The sequence below is a fragment of the Macrotis lagotis genome, chromosome 7 (assembly GCF_037893015.1).
Source record: "Macrotis lagotis isolate mMagLag1 chromosome 7, bilby.v1.9.chrom.fasta, whole genome shotgun sequence".
NCBI lineage: Eukaryota > Metazoa > Chordata > Mammalia > Peramelemorphia > Peramelidae > Macrotis > Macrotis lagotis.
This window is the reverse complement of record NC_133664.1, coordinates 152,279,782-152,293,504: the sequence shown is the minus strand read 5'-3', so window position 1 is coordinate 152,293,504 and position 13,723 is coordinate 152,279,782. Positions and strand designations below refer to the sequence as shown.

The 13,723-nt window shown below is 35.1% G+C and overlaps 1 protein-coding gene across 3 annotated transcripts in view; it reads left to right on the top strand.

The window, feature by feature from the left end:
- The first annotated feature begins 4,797 nt into the window (after positions 1 to 4,797).
- The window catches only part of PIK3CG (phosphatidylinositol-4,5-bisphosphate 3-kinase catalytic subunit gamma), a 59,193-nt gene continuing 50,267 nt past the window's right edge, over positions 4,798 to 13,723 (top strand). The window contains exons 1-3 of one of the 3 annotated variants that reach the window (XM_074193942.1): positions 4,798 to 4,973; positions 9,019 to 9,163; positions 11,445 to 13,454. In XM_074193942.1, coding sequence (XP_074050043.1) covers positions 11,457 to 13,454 — 1,998 coding nt within the window. In that variant the 5' untranslated portion in view covers positions 4,798 to 4,973; positions 9,019 to 9,163; positions 11,445 to 11,456. The other 2 variants (XM_074193940.1, XM_074193941.1) reach the window with 2 other exon arrangements.

The following is a 13,723-nucleotide window of genomic DNA, read 5'->3' as shown; positions in this document are numbered from 1 at the left end:
CATTTTTGGTAAGGTTTTGAGTTTTGCATTTTTTGCCCTCCCTTCCCCCCTTTCTCTGACAAAAACCAATCTAATATAAGTAATACATGTATAACTATATTAAACATATATCCATATTAATCATGCTGTGAAAGAAGAATAAAATCAAAAAGGGAAGAAAAAAAAGAAAAACCATGAGGGGGAAATCATAATAAATAAAATAAATTTTTTTAATTGAAAATAGTAATATTTGGTCCACATTCAGACTTCATAATTCCTTCTTTGGATGTGAATTGTTTTCCATTAAAAATCCTTTAGAATTATCTTTGATTAAAAAACAGAATTATCTTTGATTATAATTTCTGATGAGCAAGTCCATCATAGTTGATCATGTCACAACTTCCTGTTGGTGAGTACAATGTTCTTCAGGTTCTGCTCACTTCACTTTACATCAGCTCATTCAAGTCTTTCCAGACTCTTCTGAAGTCCCATCCCTCATGGTTTCTTAAAGAACAATAGTATTCTGTTATGTTCATATACTACAATTTGTTCAGCTTTTCCCCGATTGATGGGCATCCCCTCAATTTTGAGTTCTTTGCCACCATGAAAAGAGTTGTCATAAATATTTTTTGTACATGTGTTTTTTAATCCTTTTTCATGATCTATTTGGGATACAGACCTAGTAGTGATATTGATGAATCAAAGGGTATGCACAATTTTATTACCTTTTAGGTATAGTTCCAAATTGCTCTCCAGATAATTTGGAATAGTTCACTATTCCATCAACAATGCCCCAGTTTTCCTACAACCCCTCCAACATTGATATCATTTTCCTTTTTTGTCACATTAACCAATCTTATAGGTGTGAGGTGATACCCCCAAATTGTTTTAATTTGCATTTCTCTAATCAATAATTACTTAGAACACTTTTTTCATATGACTATAGATAGCTTTAATTTCTTCATCTGAGAACAGCCTGTACATATCTTCATTTATCAGTTGGGGAATGACTTGTATTCTTATAAATTTGACTCAGTTCTCTATAAATTTTAAAAATTAGTCCTTTATCAGAATCACTAGTTTTAAAAATTATTTCCCAACTTACTGCATTCCTTTTAATCTTAGTTGCATTAGTATATTTCTGCAAAAAAAACCTTTTCAATTTAATGTAATCAAAATTATCTATTTTGCATTCTCTATCTCTTTGATCATAAGCTGCTTCTCTTTTCATCAATCTTTAGATGGATCATTCCTTGTTCTCTCCAATGGTTTATTATAGCAAAAAACTATAACCATTTTAGTCTTATCTTGGAATAGAGTGTGAGATGTTGGTCTATGCCTATTTTCTGACATACTGTCTTCTAGTTTTCCCAGCAGTTTTTAATTAAAGAGTGAGTTCTTATCCCAGAAGCTGAATTCTTTGTGTTTCCAAACAGCAGATCACTATAATTATTTACTACCATTTCTTTTTCACCTGATATATTCCATTGATCCACTACTTTATTTCTTAGTCAGTACTAAATAGCTTTGATGACTGATACTTTATAATATAATTTTAGATCTGGTAAGGTTAGATTGCCTTCCTTTGCATTTTTTCCCAATTAATATCTTGGCTTTTTGTGCTTCCATATGAATTTATTTATTTTTTCTAGCTCAATAAAATAATATTTGAAAGTTTGATTGGTATGGGACTAAATAAATAATTTAATTTAGGTGTAATTGTTACTTTTATTATATTAGTTTGGCTGACCCACGAACAATTGACACTTGCCCAATTATTTAGATCTGATTTTATTTGGGTGAAAAGTATTTTATAATTGTTTTCATATAGTTTCTGGGATTGTCTTTGCAGGTAGACTTTCAAGTATTTTATGTTGTCTACAGTTACTTTAAATGGGATTTTTCTTTCCATCTCTTGCTGCTGTGTCTTGTTGACAGTACATAGAAATGTTGATGATTTATGTGGGTGTATTATTTCCTACTTTGCTAAAGTTGATAATTATTTCATGTAGTTATTAGTGGATTTTATACGGTTCTCTAAGTATACTATCATATCATCTGCAAAGAATGAATTTTGTTTCTTCATTACTTATTCTAATTCCTTCAATTTCTTTTTTTTCCCTTGTTGCCAAAGCCAATATTTCTTATTCAGTGTTGAATAATAGTAGTGATAATGAAAATTGGGAATGCTTCTAGCTTATTTTCATTACATATAATATTTGTGGATGGTTTTAGATAGATACTGCTTAGCATTTTAAAGAATACTCCATCTATTTCTATGCTCTCTAATAGGAAGAGCTGTTATAGTATTAAAAGCTTTTTCAGCATCTATTAAAAAATCATATGATTTCTATTAGTTTTATTATTGATATGGACAATTATGCTGATAGTTTTCCTAATATTGGACTAGTCCTGTATTTCTGGTATAAATCCTACATGATCATAATGTATTATCCCAGTGATAACTTACCGTAATCTTGATGCTAATATTTCCTTTTAAATTTTTGCATCAATATTCATTAAGGAACTTGGTCTATATTTTTCTTTCTCTGTTTTAACTCTTCTTGGTTTAGGTGTCAGCACCATTATTGGTGTCCTAGAAGGGATTTGGCACAACTTCTTCTTCACCTATTTTTTCTAATAGTTTCTATAGAATTAGAATTAATTGTTCTTTGAATGTGTGATAGAATTCACTTGTGAATCCATGTGACCCTGAAAATTTTTCTTAGGGAATTCGTTGATGGCTTATTCAATTTCTTTTTCTGAAATGGGGTTATTTAAGTATTTAACTTCCTCTTCTGTTAATCTGGTCAATTTATATTTTTATAAATATTTATCTATTTTATTTAGATTATCAATGGCTCAGAATTATTACTTTATTTTTCTCGTCATTGGTGGAAAATTCATGTTTTTCATTTTTGATACTATAATTTGTTTTTTTCTTTCCTTTTTTAAATCAAATTAGACAGTTATCTATTTTATTGTTTTTTTATTAAACCAAGTCAAGGGGTTTTTTTTATTAATTCAATAGTTTTCTTGCTTTCAATTTTATTAATCTCTCCTTTGATTTTTCAAAATTTCTAATTTAGTATTTAATTGGAAATTTTTAATTTGTTCTTTCTCTAGCTTTTTTAGTTGCATGCCCAATTCATTAATCTCTTCATTCTCTATTTTATTATCTAAGCATTTACAGATACAAAATTTTCCCTAACAACTGCTTTCAATGTATCCCAGAAGTTTTGACATGTTGCTTCCTTATTGTCATTGTCTTAGAAAAAATTAATTATTTGATTTGTTGTTGATCCACTCATTCTTTAAAATTAAGTTGTAGCGTTTCCAATTTGTTTTAGTCTATCTTTCTATGGCCCTTTATTACACATGATTTTTAATGAAATATGATCTGAAAATGGTGCTTTTAATATTTCTACCTTTCTGCATTTAATTTATGAGGTTTTTTCCTATTCCCTGATACATGGTCAATTTTTGTGTAGGTGCATGTACCACAGAGAAAAAATATATATATATTTCTTTCTATCCCCATTCAATTTTCTCCAGAGGTCTATCAAATCTAACTTTTTCTAACATTCTAATATTTCAGGTTCTGCTCACTTCACTCTGCATTAGTTCATGCACGTCTTTCCAGACTCTTCTGAAGTCCCATCCCTTATGGATTTTTAAAGAACAATAGCATTCTGTGACATTCATATACCACAATTTTTTCAGCCATTTCCCTTGATGGGCATCTCCTCAATTTTGAATTTTAATAGAAGAGACTACATATAATAACTAGGTGGATATAACAAAGAATATTAAATAATTAAAGATAATATGAAATAGAAAGACAAATGAGAGGGAGCAGGAAAACCCAACATCAGTATCATAGCACTATTAGAGCTACACAAATATTGCTCATTTTATCCTAAGAAAAGCCCTGGAAGGGAGGTGCTATTGTAATTTCCCATTTTACAGATGAGGAAACAGGTGGAAGTTAAATGATATTCTGAAGGTCAAACAGGTAGTAAGTACTACTGAGATGTAAATTATTATACTTCCTATCTGCTTTTCCCTTTACCTCTAACCCTTTGTTTCCCTTCCTTTACAACTTAGCTCAGATCTCACCTTTTGCTGTACAAAATGTAATAAGGATATTTCATAACAGTTTTGAAATGATGATCCAATCCCCAAAGTAAGACATGAAGGGGAAAATGAGCCATCACAAATTACGAAATGAAATTCTGCCTTCTTTAGGCCCACATTCTAATGGGGGATGAGGGGGGGGGGAACAACATGTAAATTACTAGGTATTTATAAAATATACAACTTAGAGGGAAGATAATTTCAAAGGTGATTGAGTTGAAGGAATGAAAAGTGGGTCACCCAGTTTTAGAGAAATCTAAGTCTGAACCAGCTTGCAAAAACTGAGCCTTTAAGTGAACCCTCTTTCTCATCAGAAAAAAAAATACAAACTCCTTAGCCTCGAATTCAGGGCACTTGATTCTCAATCTATCTTCAAATGACCTTTCCAAACTTATCTCCCACTATCCAGACACTTCATTCCAGCAAAGCCAGGCTAATCATGGTCCTTCAAATATACCTTGGATGTTCTTTTCCACATTATATCCATAACTTTCTGTTGTCTGGGATTTCCTTATCTCTCCTCTTTGACTATCATAGCCCTACCATCCTTTAAGACCCAGTTAAACTATCACTTGTCACACAGTTTATAATAATCAGACCTCTAAGGCTGATCTTTTGTCTCTGAATCCAGTGTTTATCTCACTCTTTACTCTCTTAATTCTAGGGAGAAAAATTATCCAGCAGATGGACTATCTCTGAAATAAGGACATCTAAGAGAGAAGTTCACATATTTTAGTATTTTGCCTAAAAGAACCCTTAACTGTAAAAGAGACTACTTTCAGCAGCATTACTAATCCCTAATAACAGATTATGGTTGCAAACTGGATAACAGAACTATCAGAGATCTACAGATTGTGGTAAGTTTTATTTGCATCACTTAGTATCATCAAGAATTAAAATGAGTGTCTTATAGAGCTGGAAGGGAACTCAGAAGCCATTTGGTCATATACCTTCATTTTGCCAGAAACTGAGGCATGGGGAGATGAAGTGACTTGTCCAATAATACACATATAACAAATGACAGAGGAAGGATTTGAGTAGAGTCTGCAGGCACTAGGGTCATTCCTCTTTCTTTTTAGCATAGATAGATATAGATGTATGATTACATGATTTATAAATTTGCATTTTTTCACCCCCACCCACCCAATCAGATTGTAAGCTTGTCAAGGGTAGGGGCTATCTTTTCCCTGGTACCTATTATTTAGTAGATACTTTAGAAAAATTTATTGATTAATGTTTATTGACAGATTGAAGATTTCCTCTTTATTATATTTCCTCTTTTCTCAGTACACCTAGAATAACCAGATTTTTAAATGTGCCTCTTGGAAGACATATGAAAGGTCTTCCTCACTATTACCTTTTAAATTCTATGCTAGGGAAGATGCAGAAATTTTCAGACAACCTAGCTGAAAACACATAGTAGGCACTTAATAAATGTTTACTGATTGATTGGTTCTTCTGGCAAAGCAAAATTTATAGACTCACAACTCCTTCCTCTTCCCATGTTCCCATTCATACTCTAGTTCTCCACAGGTAATCTTCTTAGCTGGAGTGGATAAGCTATTATGTGTTCCTTTGCCCTTCTGCCCAAAAATTAACAATCTATGAACTTACAAACATGTACATAAAATTAAATACTAGACTTTGAGTGGGCTAAAGGACCATATCCTTCAAATACATGTGATCCTGTATGTTGATAAACTGCCCATGAATGACTGATAGTCATGCTGGTATCAAATGATTTCTGTACTGATGGAAACAGATTGTCCAAGTATTTTGTTATGCTTTCATATCGGCACCATTAAAGAAGTCCATGATCTAAGAGGCAGGAGAGAAATGGAAAGGATAGACCCCACACAATGACTAACACAGAGAGCAGTCAACCCCCTCCTGGATGCTGCAAGTTGAAGGGTGGCCAAAGAATGGCAGGTTAAATACTTCTTACTCCTCAGGTCCTAGAATTTCTGATTCTTGATTTAAATTTGATTTTGTAAGCATCTAGTAAGTGTCTACTATATGAGAATATTGTCCTAGGTGAGAGACAAAGTCTTAATGAGACAAACATCTTGTCCTCATATAACATATATTAATAGGGAAGATTTTTGTCAGGAGGAGTGCTGAGAAATACCACCTAATCTTGGACCTAAAAAGTCCCTTGTGTAGTGGAGAAAGTAATAAATTAATTAGCAACAAATAGACTAGAATTATAAGATTTAAGGTCATAGGCTCATGTGACTTTAAGTAAGTCACTTAACCTCACTAAGCTTCAGTTTTCATATATATATATATATATATATATATATATATATATAAACATATATATACACAATATGGTGATATATGTGGATATGTATATACATACAAAATGGTGATAATAATACTTAGGCTATCATTCATCACTGGAGTTATTAGGAATACCAATTTAAAGAATGCTCGTTAAAGCAACAGCAAATAGAATTCCTTATACAGAACTGTGTTATATTAGAAGGAATACCAGACTTGGATTCAGAAGATCTGAATTTGAATCACAGCCTCAGTGCTAAAATGTGAGCAAATGGCTTCCCAAATCTCAGTTCTCTCATCTGGACAATGGGTATAATAATTCTTGAACTGCCTCTCCCATGAAGTTGTTTAGATGGAAAGCACTTTTACACTGAAAAATCCCTCTATAAATATCAGCCATAATGGTGGAATAAAGTTAACCTAGAGACCTAAGACTACTGTAAGATAATCTATTCTTTGAGTGCAGCTCTTGGGACCCAGAATCCCCATTGTTCTGAACCTATATCCTTTGGGTCAATCTATTTTGCATAGGATTGACTTGGTACCTTTCACCAAGTTATTTATTTGTCAACTTGGTGTTCATCTTCCAAAGAACTACCTATACTGATTTGTCACCTATTAAAATGTTTTCCTTCACTGCTTTTTGTCACAGACTGGTTGTTTTCACTTTGAATCAGGGTCATTTCTGGAGCTGACCTCTCAAAACAACCAAGGATATCTTTTACTATGCTAAATAGTGAAGAACTTAGACCCTGTCTGAAAATGCATGCCTCAATTATTTTTGTTTACATAAATTAGAATTCCCAGTGAGTGGGTATTATAAAAAGTATTATAAAAGAAAGGCAAATTTGTGTTTACACTAAAGAGAAATATACGGCAAGTGTGTAACCAGTACAACCACTCATTGCTGTGCTCCAAATGCTAACATCTTGGAGCATTATAATTCTGCCCTTGAAAATTGTTTCTTGATTCTTTCTTCCAACCTACCACCAGTCCCCTTCCATTGTCTCATAAGATCACACCGCTTTCCGGAGAGCATTCTAACCAGAGTAGAGGCAGGCTACTCTGCTGTCTCCCCAGTCTATGTTAGCTCCTTGGTCTGAAATCTCACCATAGAAGTCCTCAGAATCAGTGTGAGATCACAAGACTACTCCATAAATTAGCCAAAAAGGCACTGCTCCCATACAGGCTGCTACTGCCACACTCTGTCCTGTTCCCCCTCATACTCACTTTAGCTCTCCAAAGAAATTTTCTTAATTTACTCTCTCTTTCTACTGTATCCTCTAAAAAACTTTTCTCTATTTGGTACTCCTGAATTTAGAGTTAGAGGTCTGAAGTCCAAATCCCATCAATATCTCTTAATACCTATGAAACCTTGGGCAAAAACACCTCATTTTTCTGGGCTGCAGTTTTGTCATTTACAACTTATTGGTTGATTAAATGACCACCCCAAGGCTTTTTTACATTTTTAAATCTATGATTCTATGACTGCTTCTTAAATTCCTTTCATCATCCATTGCTTGTTGAAACTTCACCCTTTCAGAGTGGCATTTTGGAAAAAAGTAATAGATTTGTTTTCAGAGGATCCAGGTTTTAATTTTAGCTCTATACCAAACTACCTGCCTGTCCATAAACCCATGATCCTTAATGTGATACATCTTTTAAGACCTTTTCCAAGGCTAGTTCTCCTCTCACATCCCTAGATAAATAGGGCCAGGAAGAAGAGTTGACTTACTCCTCGCTCCTTTTTGATTTTCAGAATTCACCTTTACCACCATCACTCAGCAACGAGCTCTCTCCCTTTAAAGCTCACTTCATCTCATTTTATCCTCATTGTCATTTGTATATCTAGGTTATAAATGACAGTAATTTACCTAATAAATTGAGGAACTGGACTATTGTCTTCTCTACCCCAATCTGTGCCATGCACAATAGGAATCAAACATTATAACCACATAAGCCTCAGTGAATTTTTGCCCCAAGTGCTTGAATTTATACATATGGCTATGATGAACTCATAGAGCTAATAGAGTAATGCTTAACTTTAGCTCTTAAAACTTTTAATGATGTTAGACAGTCACACCTACAAAAGTGACTATTAGACTTCTCTAATTAAATTAGCTTGGGAAATTTACATGTCTATAGCTCATATATTTATAGTTCTATTTGGATATAAACAATTCTAATTCAGCTTTAACAGTTAATAAATAAATAGGGCAAACAATTTTGAACACCTCTCTCTCCCTTTCACTCTATATTTCTTCTTCCCCTTCTTTTCCTCCTCTCTTCCTCTCCTCCTCCACCTCCCCTCCCTCTTTTTTCTTTTTCTTTTTTGTCTCACTTTTTCTCTCTCTCCCCTTTCCATCTCTCTTTCTTTTTTTTGCTTTCTCCCTTTTTCTTATCTATCTCTCTATGTTTTTATCTATCTCTCTTTGTTCTCCCTCCATATCTTTCTCTTTTTTGCTCTCTCTGTTCTCCCTCTTTTCCTCACTCCCTCTCTCCCAGTCTCTTTTTCTACCTCTCTATTTGCTGTGACAGGAAATACATTTCTGACACTTTTAAAATGAGCAATCATACGTATAATCAACTTGGTCAAAACTTCCTTCCTGGTAACTGCAGCACTTCCTCTGCATCTGGATTTGAAAAGAGACCTAGAAAAACAGAAGAGACAAACTGAAATTGTTGAAGAAGAAAAAAAATGCTCTGGCCTTAAAAACCAAACAAGTGGTTCTTCAGTATTATAGCTGCAGCCTTTTTTAGACAGGTAACTTTTCCTTCAGTTTCTTATTCGTTGTATGTTTAATTTAATATTTATGCTCTCCACCTAAAGTATTTTTAGGAAGAATCAATGCCAGCTCATGAGATGTTTCTTTTGAGTTTCATTCTATGTTTCATTATATATCTTTCCTCTTTTTTTAAAACATCTGCAACGTTCCGACAGTAGTTTAGCAGGTGCATTAGTCTGGGGGAAAAGGGGGGAGGCAAGAGAGATATTTCAATGGGAGTTAAAGAGCTGAGAGAGAGGTAGGATATCCTTTCATTCACAGAGTTCATGACTTCTTCCACTCACAGTTGACAGCAATTCATCAGATCATTTTGAAGACTGACTAAAGGAAAGCTTGTGAGTATTTAGGCCAGTTTGCTTCCTTTGAAAGCTAATTTCTTATTTGATTGTTGCATGGAAGTCAAAAAAAGAATTTACTGTTCTTTTTTTCCTTGCTTAAATTTGAGGATTTTAAAAAATTCTGTATCAGTGTGACTATTACTATAACCTGCAAATTTTTTACATTTTGCTTGCTTTATGATACACCAAAGAACTAAATAGGAATGAGTTAAGTTGCAAGAGAGTCTTTTTGAAAGGAACAATCTGAGTTTGTTCCTGTGAAGTAACCCTTAATTATACTTTAAGAAAATACAAATAGAACTATAAAGCGCATTGCTCTTGTTAGTAACATCATAGCCAGTCAGGTCATTTAGCTGCTGCTGGAACTCCCAAGTTTCCTCTATGGGGGCTGCCTCTGCATCACATGGATCTGTCCCATGTTCTTATGGGACATGTCCCATGTTCTTATGGAGGGCTTTCCAATACTTTACACAGTCCAATGTCTGTATCAATTGATGCATAGGGTATCAGAATATTCAAAATTTATTTACCTCTAATATTGAAATACTTTATTATATCTTCAAGGAAAAATAAGTTGTGATTATTTCTTTTGATTGAATTGATAATATGAATCATTTAAGAACAATAACAAATTATAGTTCAATTTTTAATTCAATAATAAATGTTTGTATTGCCCAGAATTGTGTTGATGCTAAATCATTTATGGTAGTTTTAGTCATGTTATATTGTTAATACAAAGTGGTTTACAGTATCTTATTAAATAACTGTATTCAACAAATATTTATCAAAGACCTTCTATGTTTAAAGTAATAGATTTGGTTACTAGAGTTACAAAGATGAAAAAGCAATGCAGTCCCTGACTCCAAGACACTTCCATGCTTTGTGAGCTGGAGGAAATAATAAATATATACTCCCTAATTCTGATGCCAAATAGAATAAGTACAAAGTATAAATTAGAAGAAAGTTATAAGAAGTTTATGAAGTTATCTTTCATCTGGAGGGAACAGGAAAAACTTAAAGGAGAAGTAGTCCCTAAGTTGGGTCTCTTTATTTTCCTACAATATCTCTATGATGGCAGAGATTAATTAAATTTTTGCACAGGTTTTATCATTATTTAATGTTTATATTGTTCAAAGCAAAATCAAATGCTAAATATTGATTGATTTAAAGAGAAATATTTCATAAATGATTGTTCAGATATTAATATGAATGACAGATTTTCAGTTAGATATAACTGGAGTGTTTAGAAATAGAAAGTCATAGAACTGGAAGGGATCTCAGAGAACATCTAATCTAAACTCAGTTTTAAAAAAAAAAAACAAGGAAAGTGAGGTCTTAAGAGGTTAAATGATTTTCCTATACCAACTATTAGAGGTAGAATTTGAACCTGGGTCTTCCAGCTCCAGTCAATGCCCTTCCCATTGCAGCATAAGTATTTAATTTGTTTATTTATCTCCTAGATCTAGTTTTTTTTAAAACCAGTTCTTTTAGTGCTTGCATTTATAGTGATTTTTTTTTAATTTTCTGGATTTTAACCAGAAAAGGGGGCAGAAGGATTATGACCAAGATACAAAAGAAATTTCAGTAAAGAATAAGTTGAGGTATAGAAGGTTGAGAAATAGAGAGCAAGATTAGATAAATCCCAGGAAGAAATATGACCCTGAGAAAGGAGAAATAAATTGATGACCTGCCTTCAAAGCAGAATATTTTAACTTCTACTCTCATCTTAGAGAATTTTAGGACATGGTCCCTAAATCAGACATTTTCCAATCTTGAGATATATTGGTTATCCTTTAAGGGACCTGTTTTGCCTACCAAATACAAGATTTCCTGGACTTTGGTGACTACCTTTCATAGGTATATATGGAAAGGGGAGAAGTACCATTTTATGATTAAAATTTCTACTGCCTTCTGCTTACAGTTCACCCAGGGTATGGATTTGGATGACCATGAGCCTGTGGTTCTGAGAGAAGATAACAGGGGAAGGAGGCGGAGAATGAAGCCACAAGGTGCCAGCATCAGCTCATCTTCAATGGAGCGCATTCCTATAGAATTTGTCCTGCCCACCAACCACAGTAACACCAAAGATGCAGAAACAGTGATCCTGGAAGCAGCTGGAAATTGCAATGTGGAACAGATGAAAGCCCAAGTCTGGATGCAAGCCATGGAGTCTAGCATGACCATGGAATTCTATCACCAATCTTCCCCAGAGCAGTTTCTCCTGCTGTACCAGAAGAAGGAACAATGGTATGAGATCTATGACAAGTATCAACTGATACAGACATTGGACTGTGTAAAGTATTGGAAAGCCCTCCACAAGAATATGGGACAGATTCATGTGATGCAGAGGCAGCCCCCCACAGAGGAAACTTTGGAGTTCCAGCAGCAGCTAAATGACCTGATTGGCTATGATGTTACTAACAAGAGCAATGTGCATGATGATGAGTTGGAATTCACCCGACGCCGGCTTGTCACCCCACGGATTATGGAGGTAGCCAGTCGGGACCCCAAACTCTATGCCATGCATCCTTGGGTGACCTCCAAGCCACTCCCCACATATCTGTTGAAAAAGATTGTCAATAACTGCATTTTGATTGTCATCCACCGAAGCACAACGAGTCAGACCATCAAGGTCTCTGCAGATGACACCCCAGGCACAATCTTGCAGAGTTTCTTCACCAAGATGGCAAAGAAGAAGTCATTGATGGACATTCCTGAAAATCAAAGTGAGTTGGATTTTGTCCTTCGGGTCTGTGGTCGGGATGAATACATTGTGGGTGAAACGCCTATCAAGAATTTTCAGTGGATCAGACATTGCCTCAAGAATGGGGAAGAGATTCACCTTGTGCTGGATACTCCTCCTGACCCAGACCAAGATGAAGTGAGGAAGGAGGAGTGGCCACTTGTAGATGACTGCACAGGAGTCACAGGCTACCATGAGCAGCTGACAATAAATGACAAGAATCATGAAAGAGTGTTTACCGTTTCCCTGTGGGACTGTGATCGGAGGTTCAGGGTCAAAATCAGGGGCATTGACATCCCTGTGCTGCCACGGAACACGGAACTCACAGTCTTTGTGGAAGCAAACATCCAATATGGACAGCAGGTCCTTTGCCAAAGGCGAACCCCCTCCAAACCTTTCACAGAAGAGGTGCTCTGGAATATGTGGCTTGAGTTTGATATCAAAATCAAGGATTTGCCCAAAGGGGTTTTACTGAACCTTCAGATTTACTGTGGGAAAGCACCAGCCCAGTCTTCCAAGGCTGTTGGATTTCATGAGATTCCTAACTTTGAAGCCAAAGGCAAAATTCAGTTACTCTATTATGTGAACCTGCTACTGATAGACCATCAATTTCTCCTGAGACATGGAGAATATGTCCTACACATGTGGAAAATATCAGGGAAGGGAGAGGACCAAGGGAGCATCAATGCTGACAAACTTACATCAGCAACCAACCCTGATAAGGAGAACTCTATGTCAATCTCTATTCTTCTGGACAATTATTGCCACCCAATAGCCTTACCCAAGCACAGGACCACCGCTGATCCTGAAGGGGACAGGGTAAGGGGAGAAATGCCCAATCAGCTTCGAAAACAGCTGGAAGAGATTATAGCCACTGACCCACTTAACCCACTCACCCCAAAGGACAAAGAATTACTATGGCATTTTAGATATGAAAGCCTTAAGCACCCCAAAGCATATCCTAAGCTATTTAGCTCAGTGAAATGGGGACAGCAAGATATTGTAGCCAAGACATATCAGTTATTAACCAGAAGAGAAGCTTGGGATCAAAGTGACTTGGATGTTGGATTAACAATGCAACTCTTGGACTGCAACTTTTCAGATGAAAATGTAAGAGCCATTGCAGTGCAAAAGCTAGAAAACTTGGAAGATGATGATGTTTTGCATTATCTCCTGCAACTAGTTCAGGTAAAATATGTTTGTTTGGTTTTTTTAGGTTTTTGCAAGGTAAATGGGGTTAAGTGGCTTGCCCAAGGCCACACAGCTAGATAATTATTAAATGTCTGAGGTCACATTTGAACTCAGGTACTTCTGACTCCAGGGCCTGTGTTCTATCCACTGCACCATGTAGTCGCCCCATATGTTTGAGTTATTAAAGGAAATAGTCTCAAGAACTTCATTTGCATGTACACAGGCACCTCATTCATTAGTTATGAAAATGCCTGCTCATCATTTCA